This window comes from Parasteatoda tepidariorum, chromosome 8 (assembly GCF_043381705.1).
Source record: "Parasteatoda tepidariorum isolate YZ-2023 chromosome 8, CAS_Ptep_4.0, whole genome shotgun sequence".
NCBI lineage: Eukaryota > Metazoa > Arthropoda > Arachnida > Araneae > Theridiidae > Parasteatoda > Parasteatoda tepidariorum.
This window is the reverse complement of record NC_092211.1, coordinates 33,868,652-33,887,930: the sequence shown is the minus strand read 5'-3', so window position 1 is coordinate 33,887,930 and position 19,279 is coordinate 33,868,652. Positions and strand designations below refer to the sequence as shown.

Here is a 19,279-nt window from a genome sequence, read left to right as displayed (position 1 = left end):
ACTGAACCAGAAGAAAACGATGCTGCAGGGAAAAAGAGGTGTCCTAAAAGGGTCAGGAGTAAGGCAAGGCAGGGTGGTGCTGAGTGAGCTGCTATGGGGCGATAACTGTCCATAGCCTCCTTTTTAGAAAAAAGAGAGATATGGATTATTATATGCGGTTCGAATATGTCGCCTGCTCAGCTTAGATATCAGTGCTCGAACACCTTGCCACAAAATTTTTATAGAAGAAAAAAAACCTAAGAAATACTACTGAAAGCGATAAAAAGAAGAGAGCACAAAACGAGCTTTGCTTTTTTACTTCATCTCTCCTGCTAAATTATTGGAAGATATTTTGTAAGCTGTTTTTAAAAACTCTTCTTGAAAGTGTTGAATATAACTTATACAAAAAACAACCAGGAATCGAAGTTTGAAATATGACATTTTTTTATGGAATTACTTCTACTTAAAAGGGGAATGTATTTTTCTGAAAGGAACTGTTAGTTTTTCGAACACTCGTTTCACAAGCTATTTAGTGAAGTGTGCACTCATATATTTTATATTTATTTGATTTCATTGAATGTGAATAAAGTAGTTCAATTATTCTTTATTTATTATTTATAACAATTTTTATGCATTGTTTAAGTGTAATACAGAAAATAAATCATATAAACGTATGTATAAGTAGCAATTTGAAAATATAATTGAAAAGTTTAATTCCTACTTTGGAATCGTAAATAATAAGTATATTTTAATAATATTTAGAGTTATCATTATATAAAATCCATCATTACATATAAAGGTGTGCTTAGAAAATTATTATTTTATAAGCATGTATCTATTTATAGAAATCAACACAGCTGAAAATTAAAAATGTAAAAATTGCATCGAAAGAGAACAAACTATTTGAAAATTAAAAATATCAAAAACTACTATCGTATTAAGTACAGCAAGGGACAATGTTGCATTCACTGGATTATAAAATCAGCCGCTTTTGAAATTAAATCAGCAAGAACGAAAATGCTCTAATATCAACATGCATTAAAACCATCTTTTGATCAAATCATGTTTTCCATTTTATAAAATCAAGAATTTACTGGGCATATCTTTTAAAAAAGAAAACAAATTTGCATAATTTTTCTCCAATAATTACGAATGTTATTAAATTGCAAAAAAATATAAATCAATTTTAATTCTTTAATTTTATATAAATCAATTTTCATTCTATTTTTTGAAGAAATATTACTCACTTTCAATATGGTTAAGATTAAAATATACGGTTTTATTGCCATGTATGATTTTATTGACATTCTTTTCAGAAGTTTGAACTTAAAAACCAGGAGAAAAATGTCTAAATCTTGAGTAAAATTTGGCTATTGTTCTTGTTGTCAAAGAATTTTTTCCAGAAATGGCATTGCCGTACAGTACGGCAATTGTAATAGAATATAGTTCTCTGAGTATATTATAAAATGTATTGAAATTCGAAAATTAATTTAAACAGTTATTAATAAGTGTTACAAAATAATTACTGACTGTATTTTTATTATTTATAATTTTTCTCCAATAATTACGAATGTTATTAAATTGCAAAAAAATATAAATCAATTTTAATTCTTTAATTTTATATAAATCAATTTTCATTCTATTTTCTGAAGAAATATTACTCACTTTCAATATGGTTAAGATTAAAATATACGGTTTTATTGCCATGTATGATTTTATTGACATTCTTTTCAGAAGTTTGAACTTAAAAACCAGGAGAAAAATGTCTAAATCTTGAGCAAAATTTGGCTATTGTTCTTGTTGTCAAAGAATTTTTTCCAGAAATGGCATTGCCGTACAGTACGGCAATTGTAATAGAATATAGTTCTCTGAATATAGTTCTATTATAAAATGTATTGAAATTCGAAAATTAATTTAAACAGTTATCAATAAGTGTTACAAAATAATTACAGACTGTATTTTTATTATTTATAAATAGATATTCATATGGTTAATATTGCCTTAGTCTATTAACTGGAAATTTAAAATCCCTCAATATTTTAAAAACTCAGACATAAAAGCCAAATGAGCATTTTAAAATATTTTCAAGATAGCCAATAATTGAATGCCTAATAATATATTAAAAATAATTGCAGGCAATATATTTTTTCACAACAAATAAAAAAAATATTCTCATTAAAAAAGGTGCATTAAACATCATTATTTTTAAATTTTATTTTTTATTTTTACCAACACACAGTTTTGGTATGACTTTAATTTTTCAAATGCTGTAACCATATTCTTTTTAGTGCAAAAAAACTACCACATGAGTAAAAAGGAACCACATATGAAACTGCCACATGAAATGAACATTTTAAAATATTTTCAAGATAGCTAATAATTGAATACATAATAACATATTAAAAAATAATACAGGCAATTTATTTTAGTATTTTGTTTTAATACAATTCTTAACAACTTAATAAGTACACAAAGGGACATGTTTAGTAAACTGTAATATTTTTATTTGCATAACGGCACTATAAGAAGGTATTTTTACGAAAAACATATTATATATTTAAACTTAATAAATTTAAACTAATTAAAGTTGAACTTCATAAACTTAAAATTTAATTATAAATTTGAACATAGTTTCCCCTAAATTTCTGTGCGTGACTTACTACTTTATAAGCATTTATTATTTACACCAAATTAAATAAATATTCGCTTTAAAAAAGGTACATTAAACATCATTATTTTTAAATTTTATTTTTACCACCACACAGTTTAGGGGTGAGACTTTAATTTTTCAAATGCAGTAACCATGTTCTTTTTAGTGCAAAAAAAAAACTGCCACATGAATAAAAAGGAATTTTATATCCCTCACACGATGGCAGTGACAAAAAACCGAGAAAGATTTTATCATTTCTATTTCAATATTCCAGGAGTATATATTGAAATAAAAATGATAGAAGTATTGAGAGTATAAAGCTTTTTCAATGTTTTTGAAGAAACTGAATTCTCCAGTTTTGAATCAAATATAAATAAAATGATCAAAAAAATACTGTATGCGACTTTAATAAAAGCCAGAAAAGGACAGATGTAATAGGAATTTCATATTCTGAATGTTAAGATATTAAAAACTATGTTGAATTTTATGTGTATAAAAATATCACAGACTTCTATACATTTCTTCATAAATATGCTATATCCAATCTCATAGTGTTTTAATTGTTACAAAATATTGGAGAAACGTAGTACCTTGAACTACATGTCCCTCAAACCAGTGCAAATATTTTCTCCCCCTAGTGAAGACATTCAAAATTCAGTATTTGTGGTTGATAGCAGTACACTGTAAAAAATTATGTATGAAATTGTGGCAAAAAGTACTAGCCCCCCCCCTGAGTGTGGCATGTATATAATCTATTTTGCCTACGGCAAACATTTTTACAGCAATTGGAATATTTATTTAATTCCTATCATTTATCTCGTTGACCATTTAAAGTTTTCCTGATCTGTGCTCAAGAAAGTGTTTGATAACGCGGTAATGTAGTAGTTAAGATACAGTAGTTAGAAAAAGAAGCGCTATATTATATACATTTCAAAACAAAACTAAGGTGGATCTGTACCAAAATGCTATTTTCTGTAAGATAATAATTTTTCTGTTTTTCTTTTTAAAGAAACCTCTATTTTTATTAGACATGCAAGGAATTATCGCCAGTGATCGATGCTGCCTGAATTAAAAAAAATTATCTTCTTAGCTAAAATATTAGGTTTTGAAGTATTGCAATAGAACATAATTTGGTATTTTTTTATAATTCTTTACTCATTTTATGCAGGTTATTTGAGCTATCCTTTAAAACTAAACAATTATTGCTTGAATATTCAAATCAAAACAGGAACTCAAAGTCAGGGATATATAATACAACTATGTAATTGAACAATGATGCAACATAATAAGGCACCATGAGCTCAATTTTGTCATTTTTACTTACCAATCATTAATACTGTTTAGTATTATTTAATGATTTTTACTACAATTTTTACATTTTTTTTAAATGTATGCTATTATTCGTTCCTAATAATTATACTTTTATACGAACACAGAATGTATTTCTCAAAAATTAATTGCAAATTGAATTTTTACTTTCTTTCTAAAGAAGGCCAAAACTCCTCTAAAGCGAACCAAACACCAAATCTAAAATATACAAATAAATTTTATTCTAAATAAAAAATTATAAATTTACATGCTATTTTTCACTAACAATGGAATATAATTTATTAATTTGTTTTAATAAAGCTATTTTTTAAGAAAACAGCTTAATATTATTTTTAATAATATTAAACTAATTTTCTTAATATTATTCAAAAAAATTCTTTGATGATTTTCTTTGACTTTAGTCAGCATAAAGGTAAATACGCAAATTGTGACAATTATATTACTTCCGTTTTTTTTGTGCGACATGATGAACATGTATTTTACCAAAAAGAAATTATGGGCTGTCTTCAATTTATATATTAATTCTTTTTCTTGCAGTTATTAAAGAAGTGTATGAAATAAGTGTGCAAGACAGCACTGTTCCGACTCAGAATACTGCCCTCATAAGGTGCCACGTGCCCTCATCCGTTTCAAGCTACGTGCAAGTATCAGCTTGGTTGACAGACGATGGATTAACAATTCTCGCTCATGATGATCATGGTAACTCTAGTTTTATTTTTTAATATAGTGACTTAAATAGTTACCTAATAATGACTTAAATAATTACCAAATTAATTAATAATAAAAATAGCACAGAAAACGCCCTAAGGAGCATAAATAAAACCCTTTTAACGTCGTGCAAATGTGTTTCAATGCTGTAAATAGTTCTATAAAAATGCAAAATGTTTGCCCAGGGAAAAAGTTGTTCAAGACTATTTTCTTTCTTACATCTGTAATTAATTTTTTTTTTTCACTTTCCTTTTCTATTGAGAGGAAAATGAAAATGTTTTTAATACATACAATAATGTAAATAATTAATCGAATTTTTTTTTAAATCTACCATACTCAAACTAATAAATGTGTATATTAAATGTTTGTTCATTTTAATAAAAACACAACTTAAATATTTAGATAATTCTTTATTCAGTTTTAATTCCTGTAACAAAAAATGGGGCAAGTTATTTAGTGAAGATAATAGATGGAGCTTTTTGAGTACATAAACAAATCCAATAATCAAATTTTGCTTGACTAATTGAATTTGTTATAAATTTAAAAATATAATTAACTTAAACAAACTAATTAAATTATCTGAAAATAAATCCTTTTAAATTGAATGTGTATTACTTACAAAATTAGTAAGTGCAAACTCTTGTAAATTCATTAAATTAATTAAACAGAAATAATAATGAAATAAAATGTATTTTTATACAAGAAACTTGTTTGGCTTAAGAAAATGATAAGTAAAGTTTATGGATGGATCAAGCAAGAATAAACTGATTGATTGAGTTAATCCGGCTTAAGAATGTTTTTTTATCGATGTGGGAGTTAATCAACAGCAATTTTCTGAAAAAGGTTATTCCTCGTAACAAATTGATATCTTTATCCTATAAAATGTAAGTTTGAAATTTGTCTTAATAATAATATTGAAAATATATGAGATTAGGTTGAACTATTACGAATGAAATGTAATGGTAACTACAAATATTTATTTGGTAATTAATTAAGAAAAGAATTTCTTGCAAATTTCGATATTTTTATTTAATAGCACTAAGCACACGCGGAAAAAAAATCTGGTGAAATTACCTCGTTGTATGGTAATGACATTCCCTATTAATTAAATACATATTTCTGGTTACTACCAAAAAAACAAAATATACGGTATTTAAACCACGCATTAGGTAAATTTATTTGTTCGTATGATAAGGGCTTATCGGGACTTCTGTTTTGAAAATTATAGTCCTTATTACCACAATTAAAATTACAGTTTAATAAAAATACAAAACTGGAAGAAGAAAAAAAAACAAATGGTTTTAAGCTGCTCCTAAATATTGTGATAAAATTACCAAAATGTACCCCTTTAACAAATTTTATATCTCATATCATAAAACAATACTATTAATTTTACCAAAATCATTGCAAAATCGCTGCAGTTAAAATTACCGAGCTTTTGTTGTTCCTATATAAACAAAAGCACAGTAAGCATATTCTGATAGATTTGACCATACGTTTCTTGCATGGTATAATTTGAAGGAAAAAAAGGAAAATATGTGAAAATGACTAAAACAAATGATTTATTAAAAAACTGATTTATTAGAAATTTATTTTCGCTAATTTTTAATCCAAAAAATCATGTTTTTAGATTATTAAATTTACAAGGAATATATAATGTAGATAAAATATTAAGTACACTTTCCGTAGGTTTTACATCTATAACCAAGAAAAAATATTCTATGAGCAAATATCATTTTCATTTACCCTATGTAGCTTCATTAATTTGCTCCTAGGTAAATGCTACTAATATGCTCAAATTTTTTGACAAGTTAATGCTTATTTTCCATAACACTATTTATTGATTGGAATATTTGTCGTTATCAAGTTCATAATTAGAATTAACATATTTACTATGAGGAATAAATATGAAGGGAAAATGACGTGACTAGAGCACATAAAGTATGCTTTAGTACCATAACGGAACATCCTCTTCAGTGTAAAAACGTATAATAAATGTAAACATAAAATTTCTGTGTTTCGACGTTGTAGAAAATGCTTAGCTGTAGTAATGGAGGGATTGAAAGTATATTTAAATGATATTATTTTTTTTTTAATTCTGTTTGAGTTTTATTCACAAATTTAAACTTTCATTTATTTTACTGCTAAACTTTATTTAAGTGAGATAAATTCAGAGAAATATTTATTAATAATTTTTAATTATTAATAATTTTTAATTATTAATAATTTTTAATTATTAATAATTTTTAATTATTAATAATTTTTAATTATTAATAAATTTTCATTACTAATAATTTTTAATAATTCATAATTTTTAATTATTAATAATTTTTAATTATTAATAAATTTTAATTACTAATAATTTTTAATTATTCATAATTTTTCATTATTAATATATATTCAAATTAAGACTGTGTAACTTGAATAAAAATATCAGTCAAGAACAGTAAGTAACTATAAAGTATTTTACGTATTTTCATCTAGTATTTCTTTAAAAAATCTAGAGAAAAAGCATGAATGCTACCGAAAGCATAACCTGAATGTAATATTCTAATTTTTTCCTACTTGTAATTGAACTTATGAAAAGATGGAAATTCTTCCATTAAGAAAAAAGTTTCGACTCTATGTTCTAATTGGACATTTACGAATTAGGCCCTACTTTTTATTATCCTAAAAATGTTGTGAAAAGTAAACAGAAGTGAACCGTAGAAAATATGAGAATTAGCTTAAACAAAAAACTCATTCATTGACTATAAAAGAATAGACAGTATTTAGTTTTTTTTTTAACCAGAATTAACTAGGAAAAATTTGAAAAGTAATCCCGAGAAAATTTTAAAAGTAAAAAAAGCAGAAAAAAAATTATTTGATACCAGTAATAGAAAAAAGAGTATTTTCCATCCATCTAACCCTTCATTTCATGGAAGATCTAAAAATCATGGAAAATCTTCCTTTCACTTCATGGAAAAACCGGAGATGCAGACAAAACTTAATAAATTTAACTGAATAAACTGAACTAAATAAACACAACTGAATAAAATACTGCGTTCATATAAAAAATTTAAATACTGACCTACCTTTACAAAACTATAATAAAGAAGAAATATTACATTTATTTTGGCTTGTTTAACTTAAATTAAATCAATTCGGTATAAAGTTCGGAGCTAATTAAAAAAAAGAAATGGATTAAAGATAGACTGACCGTGTTCTTTCTCTTTTATAAGCTTTTTTATTGGAAACCAAAGGAGTAAAGACAGGAAAGATCAAGAGAAATATCATATGATAAAATATTGTTTCTTTCTACCTAAAATTCATAACTTATTTAAAGCTAAAAAGTTTTTAGCAGAAGAAAGGAAAACAATTAATAACTATAGTCGGATGATAAAACAGGAAGCTTTAAAATATTGTTTCTTTCTACCTAAAATTCATTACTTATTTAAAGCTAAAAAGTTTTTACCAGAAGAAAGGAAAACAATGAATAACTATAGTCGGATGATAAAACAGGAAGCTTTAAAATATTGTTTCTTTTTACCTAAAATTCATAACTTATTTAAAGCTAAAAAGTTTTTAGCAGAAGAAAGGCAAACAATGAATAACTATAGTCGGATGATAAAACAGGAAGCTTTTAAAAAGCTTATAAAAAGCTTGATTTTTGTTTACTGTAAAATTGATACGAAAAGTTATAAAAACATAATATTTATCTTGGAAATGTTTATCTAAGGTAAAATTGAGCCAGAAAATCGTATTGCTAATAAAAAAAAGCCTAAATGAAAGTAAATAGTTGAAATACACATTGACAAAAAAGCTCTTCAATAACTGTAAGTATATAGGATGTATTTGATTTCCTTCAAACATTATTTTCCAGCTCAAATATAAAAAGAAAATGTAATTCATGAAACGTCGACAAAAAGTCATTTAACAAATATAAGTGAATAATGCGTATTTTATGCAATTTAAACAAAATCTTCCTGAATACAAATAAATAAAAATATCGAAAGAACATGAATAAAAGAGTCAATAACTAAAAGTAAATAGATAATCATCCCTTCTCTTTAACAAGCGTTTTCCTCAAAAACTTAAAGAACAAACTTTGCTCTAAAATTCTAATTGCTGTTGAGGAAACTACACCTAAATAAAATACCTAATAATAAAATAATAAATAAAATACCATTTATATGAATAACAATAATATATCTATTCATATACACCGAAGAGCCATTACATTATGACTAACCTCCATCTATAACAATGGTCTCGCCCAGGTTTTCAGGGCTTCTCGCCCAGGAAAAATGTTTTCATGGGGCACATTAGGACCCATAATCCTCATCGAACAATCCCTGACGTCTGTAAGCTACTTGAACATAGTTGCAGACCAGGTTCACCCATTCATGGCAACAGTTTTTCCTGTGGGGGATGGTGTTTACCAACAGGATAATGCACCATGTCATAAGGGTCGAATCGTCATGGATTGGTTCGAGGAACATTCCGGTGAGTTTCAAGTCATGTCTTGGCCCCCAAATTCACCTGACCGTAATCCAATAGAGGATTTGGGGTCCTACTTCATGCTGCCACGCTACCCCCTCGCAATGCGAGAGAATTGCAGGACCAGTTGGTGAGCGCTTGGTACCAGATACCTCAGACTACCTATCAGCACTTTGTGGAATCAATGACACGGCGGGTGCTCGCAGTTTTGAGGGCTACAGGTGGTCCTACATGTTATTAGCAGGGTGGTCATAATGTAATGGCTCTTCGGTGTAATTACATTCTTAAAAATAACATTCTCTCTACCTTTAATTCCCCTTATTTAAAGTTTATGCAGTGACATATTCCAGTAAAAAGAAATTTGACAGAAATGAACTATTATCTTTAATAAATTAATGTAATTAATCATAAGTAATATAAAAATCTATATTCTTGAAAATTAATTATTCATGTCTATTCATAAAAATTCGCAATTTTTATATAAACAGAGAGTAATTCATTCTTTTTAACCAGCGTTTTGCATTAAAATCGAAAAGTGCGAATTTCTAATCTAAAAATCTAGCTGCTCTTGAGGAAGCATCCCCTAAATAAAATACATTATCCCTCCTCCTTTTAATTACCATATTTAAAATGAGACAATCTTTTGAACGAGGAATTCGACAGAACAGAATAATAATATTTAAAAAATAAACAAAATTATTCATAAAAATTCAGATAAAAATCCATATTCATAAAAATTAATTATTCATGATGATTCAGAAAAATTCGCAATTATTCATAAAAATAGAGAATTATTCATTCTCTTTAACATTTTCTTTCAAAACTGAAAGAGCAAACTTTTAGACTAAAATTCAAGGTGCTATTCAGGAAACACCTAAATAGAATACCCTTAATTCAACGTATTTTAAGTTCAAAATTCTTGAACAAAGGAAAGTTGACAGCAATGAATAATTATATTCGAGTGATGAAACGTAAACCACGTTTTTAAAAATGCATAAAAAGAACATGCTTTCTGTACAGTGTTAAATTTCCTAAATGCCAAACAATGTGTAACACATTAATGTGTTAAAAGTTTGGAAACACTGAAATACCTTTACAAAGTTATAATAATGAGAAACGTTTCGTGGATAAGCCTGAACTTGCGTGAGCTGAATAATTAACATCAACGCCCCTTTAAAGATGGTTGTCTCATCGTTCTTTTAAAGCAGACGACAATTTTCCCTAGAGCGGGGATGAGATATATATTTAGCAAATTATTCGAAGTTTTGTGAATAGTTTGAAATAGGGCGGAAGCAGTAAATTCAAGAAAGGTAAAAAAAAAGTTGTTTTAAACACGAAACCTTGTTTACGTTTTAAAATGCTGATGCTAAATTTCCCAAGTTGAGAGATTTAATTCCTCTTGAAGAGATTAAAATGAATTGTTTTACACACACTTCCACAGGTAAATTTATGCTTATTATCAGTTGCTATTCAACATTGTTCTCAAATTCCATGATAGAGAGCTATTCTTGTTATGTAGTACGCAATTTATTTAATTATTATTTTACTGAAATGTGAATTTAAAACTATATACTGTTTTTGTTACGGATACACAAATCCTTTAAAGTGAATATTTTAGATTTTAAAACTGATATGAAACTTTTTGGTACTTTTTTAAGCTTTACTTAATTTCGTTATGCATTTACAAACTTGAACGAAATTCGATGTGTCCAGCACAGGAGAGAAAAAAACATTTTTATAAAACTACCTCACTGTATAGGGAAAACATCTATGGTAAGAAAAACCATAATTCAGGTTATAAAAACAAAATATACGTTGTCTTCATATGGAAACAGTTTACCAGAATTTCCAGTTTTCAAAGTTATAGCTCTTATTATCGCTTATTTGGTAAAAATTACCAACCAGAAAATTAAATTTAATCAAATGCATGGTTTTTATGTAATGGTCTAAGGTGGCATGATAAAATTACCAAATGTTACCATATTTACCAAATTTATCACACACTATGAAACCATATTTTATTGCTAGTATAACCAAAATCATTACCAAAGTGTTTCAACAAAAACTAACGAGCTGGTTGGTGTTTCCATCTAGGCAGAATCACTGTCAACTATATTGGTAACTTTAACCAGGCTTCTTTTTTCTCTATGCAGAATTTAAAAAAAAGTAAAAAATGGAAGCAATTACATCTCTTTCCCTAGTCATCTACTGAATATCTTTAAAATTTATTTGCAGCAGAATGATAGGAAAATCACTTTTTTAGGCAAGAATTAATCTTTAGTTCAGTTTGGAAGAAATTAAATCAATAATCATAATTTGATGTATTTTTTCGCAATTTGCATTTTGTCGGCTTTTAACATTATTTTTTTGGCTATTATTATACGAAAACAATCCTAACAGTGTTTAAATTTTAAATCTCGCCGAATTCAGCAGCAATAAGTTTGCTTGTTTTTAATTTTCAAAGTAAAAGATGATTCTAAATGCATTTGGCGACAATTGTACATCATTAAGCCACTCTTTTGATTCCAAATTAAAATGTCACTTGCCTAAACGCTAAATTTTGTCAATTATAAGCTTGCAGATTAAATTTAAAGTAAAGGCATTTTCACTTTCTAAACTAACTTACTCAAAATCAGCGGAATATCGCTTTTATTCTCCTAATTTTACAAAATCGTTAGTGAGAATGACTGAGAATAAATACGAAAAGTATTTTTACATAAGGCATTCGAAACTTAAAAGAATAAAGTTGCTAAATTATAATTTTTGGGGGTTAATCAAGATGAATGCTATTAACACTAGCTCAATCTATATTTTATTTAAGATATTTTTGCTCAGGGACTTAGATCACATGATTTCAAACACAATTTATTTTCTATGGTTCGGAGCATATGTACTTACTTACTAATATTTTTCATACATTTATGCGCATTCCTTTTTTTTTATCTCAGAAAATTTTTTATGAAAGAAAGTCACTTATTAATCACTTGGAATAAAGAAATAAAAACAATACCGGATTTTAAAATAATATTATGAAATTTTGTGCCGTTAGCTCTAACTGAATTTGAAACAAAACCTATGACTGCTCTTTTAATGTATATTGCGCAGCAATTGTAGGGCTTAGGAGGATAAAATGATTTGATACATTTTTATTTTTAAGACAGCATTCTTATGAGTGTTTTTGAAAAATATAATGATCTTCATTTACTCAATCAGATATTTTCGGTGCATTGCTAAATAACCTACTGAAAATTTTGCTACCTCGTCAAGTGTACAGTTATCCATAGAATATTTTGAAATCTCCTAAAGTCTTTAGCTGCAACAAACTAAAAAAAAAAATTGCTGTTTGCAAAATATTCTTTTGGAAAAAAATATTTATCACATGCATTTCCAACCTCTATAATTCCAATTGCTTGTATTATCAAGGAATATTTAATCAAAGTTAGAATTTTTAATTTTTTTTCAATTGCAAGCAAGTGAAAACAGTTCAATCATTAGGTTTGAATATTAATCTTAAGGAGTATTAAGGCCGCATTAGTTCAGAAAAAGAGCAGCTAGCAGAGTACCCAACTTCAGATTGATGAGTACTAATTTGGGAATTCAAGCCGGAATTTTTTTGTCCCATGTTAGTCTTAAAATTGTTGTGCCCCTATCTCTGTGATCTGACCCCGATTAATATTTGATTTTTTAAATCTCAGAAAATGTTAATAAATTATGTTTTAAAAATTCATTTAGATAAAATATTAATTTCTTTACGCATTATTTAATATTTATTCATTACTTATTTCAGCAGTTTAAAATAAATAAATAAATTTATTTATTAAACTTGAACTCAGCTAATATATAGCAAAAGTTGGAGAATTAAGAACTCAAAAATAGGTTGATTTTTTCAAATCATTTGTATATTATGTTGAAAAAGTGAGCTACTTATCTGGTAAATGTATCCTGCAAATTCAGAAAATTTGTTTTTGGATGATGATTGGAGCTTATTTCAAAGTCTACAATTATTCGAGGTCTATCAGTCCTACCTATATCAAATGCTATTAAAATATATTAAATTTAAAATTAGAACAGATTATTACAAAACCATATTAAACTCTTTTCAAATTTTCAAGCTGTTTTATTAAAAAAAAATTATTATCCTTTCTATTTTGAGTACATGACTGGAGAAAAATTTCTAATACTAGAGCAGTTTCCTTTCTTTCATTTTTCATGATAAGTATTCGAGGAATTTTTCATGATAGAGCATTCGAGGAACATTAATTCAAACATCTCAGTAAAATAAGTTTTAGTAAAATAAGTTTTCAGTCAGAAAAATATAGAAAAGAATAAAAATAAAAGATACAAAACAAAACTATTTCGTCTCATACTTTTCCTTCTGCAATTTCTGTGTTATTCTTATGCGTTATATTTTCCTCTGCACTGTAAAAACTGTGGTGTAATATCTTTCAGAATATAATATTGAAAAACAAAATAATTACCTGAAGGGACACGTTATTACAGGTTAACACCGAATCTGGAGTTCAAACATGATTTAAAGCGTGTAATTAAAATTTAGACACTTATAATAAAATTAGCTTACACCCAATTCTCAAGCATTCACTCAGAACGAAAATTAATTTTATTTCCGAAAACAACGATGTGATGGCTTACTTTTTCTATCGTGAGAAGTTTGCGTTTGTAATTCAGAATCAGTCAACAAAATTTCGCTGTTATTATTTTGTTGTGATTTGATTGAATCATTGTGTTTATCGTCATTAAAATAAGTATTTATGATTTCAATTGTGTAAAGGATATTTATATTTAATTTTTTAAATCTCTGTGAACTGTATTTAAGTGATTTTAGCATGTATAATTTCTATTAGCTTCCATTTTCTTAACGCTAGAAGGATCCGTTGGGGTCATTTTGATCTTTTTTTTGCCTTTTTTGTATTATTTTTAAAGCTACGTGCGAGTTTCAAAGCTCATATATTTTTAATTTCCTAAATTGTTTCTAACTATGCTATGTCGAAATTAATAGTATACTATTAATAGTACACTTTTGAATAGTGTACTAAGTATACTATGTTGTTCCAATTAAGCTGCAATTTCGTTTATGCGTCTAAAGAAATCATGTACAAGCTGATTATATTTTGCAATATATATTATTGTTCGTAATTTGTAATTTGCTATTAATAATTATTATGTTTGTAATAATTCTGGACAAAGTAGTGTTGATCTGGAATAGTTACCTAACCTAAGAACCACACCTAAGCTCTAGGTGCAGCGGAATTGCTGTCTTTTGTCTTGAGAAATTGTTCTCCTAATTTCAGTACCCATTTTCGTCTTGACATTCATCTTTTGCACTAGAAAATGAGAACTAAATACTTACTATATATGTGCAAAAGAAAAAGACTACAATAATTCTGAATAGTATTCATGCAAACGGGTTTTCAAACGATAGCACAGAGTTGAAGAGCTCTTTTACTACAATAGTACGAGATGTGACGATGGCTTAGCAGACTAGAATCTAAGGAATTATAAAAAAAAAATTGGTGAAACATCAGGTGCCATTTCTTTACAACGTTAGTGATATTGTTCTCAATGCTTGAATTCTGTAACTCTCCAATTTCTCATAGAAACTCCATTCTTGTGGCTTTTGAAGAACTGCAAATTAGAACTTTGAGCATGAGATAGCCCTAATGGAAAAATTCAGTTCCTTAAGCATAAGAAACATTCCTTTTAACATCAAAAGGCTCAGAAAGAAACGAATACTACCTATGAGGGATGCTAGAAAATTATGTGTCGATGTTTTGTAGTCACTTTAACGGCACGTGGATATACTATATATACACCTACTCGTATGCCTAACTAGAGATGAAACTTAACATTTTAAAACATATTGAGTGGTAATGTTTATTATTTATATTTATGTCGTTTGTTTACTTTCGTATTACTTGCCCTCCTTTAAACGAATAATCTGCAATATAACATTGTCATTGAATTAGTAAAAGAAATTTTTTTTTAAAAATCTTTTTAAAAGAAGGTGTTCACATTAAACTGCTCGAAGTTTGACCAGTTCACATTAAAATGCTCTCACGTGAACTGGTTAGATAGTAATACGCAATTAATTTAATTTATTCCCATGAATTGAGACATTGCTAGACTTACTGCATTTCTGATACCGATAAACTTCTCTATTTTACATTTGGGCAAGCCTAATACAAATTTGAGATTCTTTTTTCTGAAATCACAGAAACAGGCTATTAACGTAGAGAACTTACCTACTTTTCAGTTTTACCTGCTGAGTTTGATTTTTGTCGATTTATAAAAAATATGCTAAAAAAAAAATAGATTTTAGCACATTTTTTATACGGAATCTTTTGTTGCACCATTTTCTTTCCTCGCTGCAAATAACGAGTATTTTGGTTTTGAACTAAAATAAAATTATATGGACAATGTTTGAGATAAATATTTTTTTGTAAAAATAGCTAAATATTCTGAATTAAATTTTGAAGTTAATTTTTACAACTAAAGCCACTTGAATGAATAAATAGTATATTAAAATAAAAGCAAAAGTATTTTGGGCAAAGTATTTTTCTGTTACTGATATATAGGCAATAAGTAAAATAATTGAATAAATTTTTATGTTATATATTATTTATAATAACTTCCCACCATACCTACTTAGAATTAGTGATGTATTTTTATACAACTTGTCCTAACATAAAAACCATTTTCATATAAAATGCCAGATTCATTTGCGATAGACACTTCCTTGTTGAACTTTTTATTGCGAGTTAAACTACACAAAGAAAACAAAAAAAGCCAAAGTAGAATATAAACTTTAATCCCGACTTCTGTCACTCTTGACCAAGAAAACAACCAACCCTTATACTTGACGTAGCCTTCAAAATCCTTTCTAACTATCATCCTAATCATACACTAACTTCCATAGCAGTTTTGACATTTTCTGTCTAGCGTTCATCTAAATTGCCCAAACATGAGGCAACATGTTTTGAGTCTTGTCACAAATCTCCCTCAGAGGAAGAATCTCCAACTCTTGACATAAAAGTGACATAAAATATATTTCAATGTCAAGAAAATCTCGAACTTTATCGATATATTTAAAGATAGATGGATTAAATACGCATGATTCATTGTTTTGAGGACTTTCGTAGAAATTAACTAAATGCGATCCATCAAAATCAGAAGCATAATTGCATTTAACAGTTTAAGTTTAATCAGTGAAATTACTTCACGCTTAAGGTTCGAAAATCTCTAGAATGCTCTTTCGGTTTGAGATAACACCTCTCAGCTAAGTTTTCGTAACTCCATGATTAAAATTTCGTGATTTGATTTGCTTGACATGCAAGTATGCATTTATCTAAGGTTCCGTTTAAATTAATTAAAACTATTCCATTTCTGTTGACTTAATCGATTTCCAAAAAGTAGAAACTTTTTTTTATCCCATTTCAATATTTACCTATTCTTTGAAAAAGTTCAAAAGTTGATGTTGATAATGATTATTTACGATGATTTTAAGTTTAATGTCATTGACTTTAATGCTATCGATTTCAATGTTTGTTTTGCCAAGCATTTTTCTTGACAAATGTTTCCTTCATTTTTTTTAAAGTATTCGCCTTCTTTAATTTTTTTTCTGTTGTTTATAATGTTCATCAACTTTAATTTACGGGTTAGAATTGTTTAAAATAATGCTATGGCATATTTTTCAATTTGAAATATAAAAAAAAATCGTTGAAAAAACATAAATTTTGCAAAAAAATCTATATTAACATAGTGATATGCTAACATTATTTTGCGGGTAACTTTTGTTAATTTTTATTGATGCGTTATGCATAAATCTGTTTGCATAATTGATGTCTATATCTTAAAGCTATGACTCAATGGTTAAGACACTGAACTGTCATCGTAAAGAACTGGGGTTCAATTCTCACCCACCTTTAAATCCAAGGGTACTAGCTTTCTCGGAAAGTAAAAGCAGCATGTGCTCATTGATGACTATATTACTACAATCATGATTTTGGTCACGAAATTAAGAAGCTTTAACTTCCATAAAATAAACCCCTTGTTTCACTACGTGCAGTAGCGAAATTGCTTTATTCAATGTCAAAATATTACTTTTCTTACTGCTAAATTTGACCTCTTCGCATAATTCATATAGATTTCATTGGTTAAGTATTCTATAAGAGAAAGACATACGTTATTCATTTAAGACATATTTTTATTTGCTGAACTTTTTACACTTTAGCACATACGTCTGACTTGATTTGCATTCATTCATCAAAGTAAAAGTTAAGGGGGTAAAGCTCCTACACTGTAATGAATTCTGGACCAACTTACAGTAAAAAGTATTGATACTCAGGATTCCGGTACTTTTAACGGTAAAATTCATTCTTACTGCAACATGCTACGGAGAAAAAAATCTGATATACCGTAGTTTACAGAATAATAATTCCTCAAAATCAATATTATTTACGGTAAAATAAATTTTACGCTCGATGCATCCAAAGTACTAGTACTTCATACAGTAGTTTGAAGTAGAATTTCTTACAGTGTTGCAATAAGTGTCAAAAGTTTCTATTTTTGAATGCCTTTCATTTGCAGATATAATGGCTCCCAAGAGATAGGAGATATAATGAACTATATGTAATTTAATATTTTCCCCTTATCATTAAATAAAACTATAAAAATAACGAAAATTTATTAAAGTAGCAATTTTTATTAGCGATAATTTAAGTTTTAGTAAACAGATGCATTATTGCAATCGATTACATCATTATTATAAGAACGATAAAATGTATGGGATAAACAAGGATTTATTTTAAAATAAAATTATTTACAAACAAAATTATTTAAAAAAACCTTTCTGCTAGAAAAATACTTAATTTCAGTTAATAAATAGAATTTTTAAATGAAATAATTAAATAATATTGTATTACAATATTTAAGGGGCTTTTCTTAAACCAATAGTAGCAAAATTTAATTTCCTAAATTTCCAATAGTTACGTTAACTATATTATTAATTTCTTTAATTTTATTTTGCAGACATTAAATTGTACTCTGATTAAACAAGAAATGAAATGTACGCTGTTAACTGCGTTTTATCGTTGATTTAACAATGTCATTGTTTTTAATGTTTTATGCGTCAATATTAAAATCTATTACCACGGAATGAAAACAGTTATTAATGTGTATTTTTAATTAGCGTGAAGAAACTGTAACAAAATGCAAAAATTTCTATAAAATATGAAGAAATAACACAAAAGCAATTAATTTAATATTTTCAAAAATTTAGATTTAAGATTTAAAAATATATATATTTAAGAAAAACATTCCTTCGAACACTTGCTTAACACTTCATTTTATTTTTCAGACTATGAAATTTTTCTGATTAGACGCAAAATGTATCCTATTAGCTTCGTGTTATCTATGATTTCGCAATGTCACTGTTTTTTAATAGTTTATGCGTCAATATTAAAATTTATTACAAGTTATAATCAATATTAAAATATTTATTAATGTTTTTTTCAAATAAAAGAGCAGAAACAAAATGCAAAAATTTCTTAAAATAAGCTTTTAAAAAAGGAAATTAATTGAATATTATGAAAAAAAAATTTTTTTTTCAAAAATAATTTTAAAAAATTTAAAATTAAAGCAAACACGTTCAAAATTAGAAAAATCAAGCAATGCACTTTATTAATTCCTTACAGTTATAATGAATAAAATTATAATGTATGAACATACACAGAAGTTTTATTTTTCTGAAAAATATACATTCCATTCAGTAAAATACAAAATTTCATGATAAAAGAACTCAGAGAAAGAAAAATTATGATATATGATATAAATTTCATTATTATGTTCAGAAAAATTGTGGAAACATCATACATTAAAAACGTTCAAAATCCTATATTTTGAAAAAAATTCTGTTCAGTCGTAACATGATATTAATATCTGTATCTAAAAATAGTATTTCTAGGCAGACATCTCTTGAAAAGTTTGTTAGATTTTTCAATCCATTCTAAAAAATTTTATCTCTTTATGCACATTTGAATTTTGTGGAATGAAATGTATGGAATTTTTTATTTATTTATTTTATCTTTACAATTGTAGAATGAATTCTCAAATCCTTAG

At 26.9% G+C, this 19,279-nt stretch overlaps 1 protein-coding gene across 1 annotated transcript in view; it reads left to right on the top strand.

Moving 5' to 3' along the window:
• Window positions 1-19,279, top strand: part of LOC107441504 (cell adhesion molecule Dscam1) — a 410,456-nt gene that overhangs the window by 84,611 nt on the left and 306,566 nt on the right. Inside the window, exon 3 of the mRNA XM_043043537.2 lies at window positions 4,496-4,657. Within this exon, the coding sequence (XP_042899471.2) occupies window positions 4,496-4,657 (162 nt within the window). The remainder of the gene's footprint in view (window positions 1-4,495; window positions 4,658-19,279) is intronic.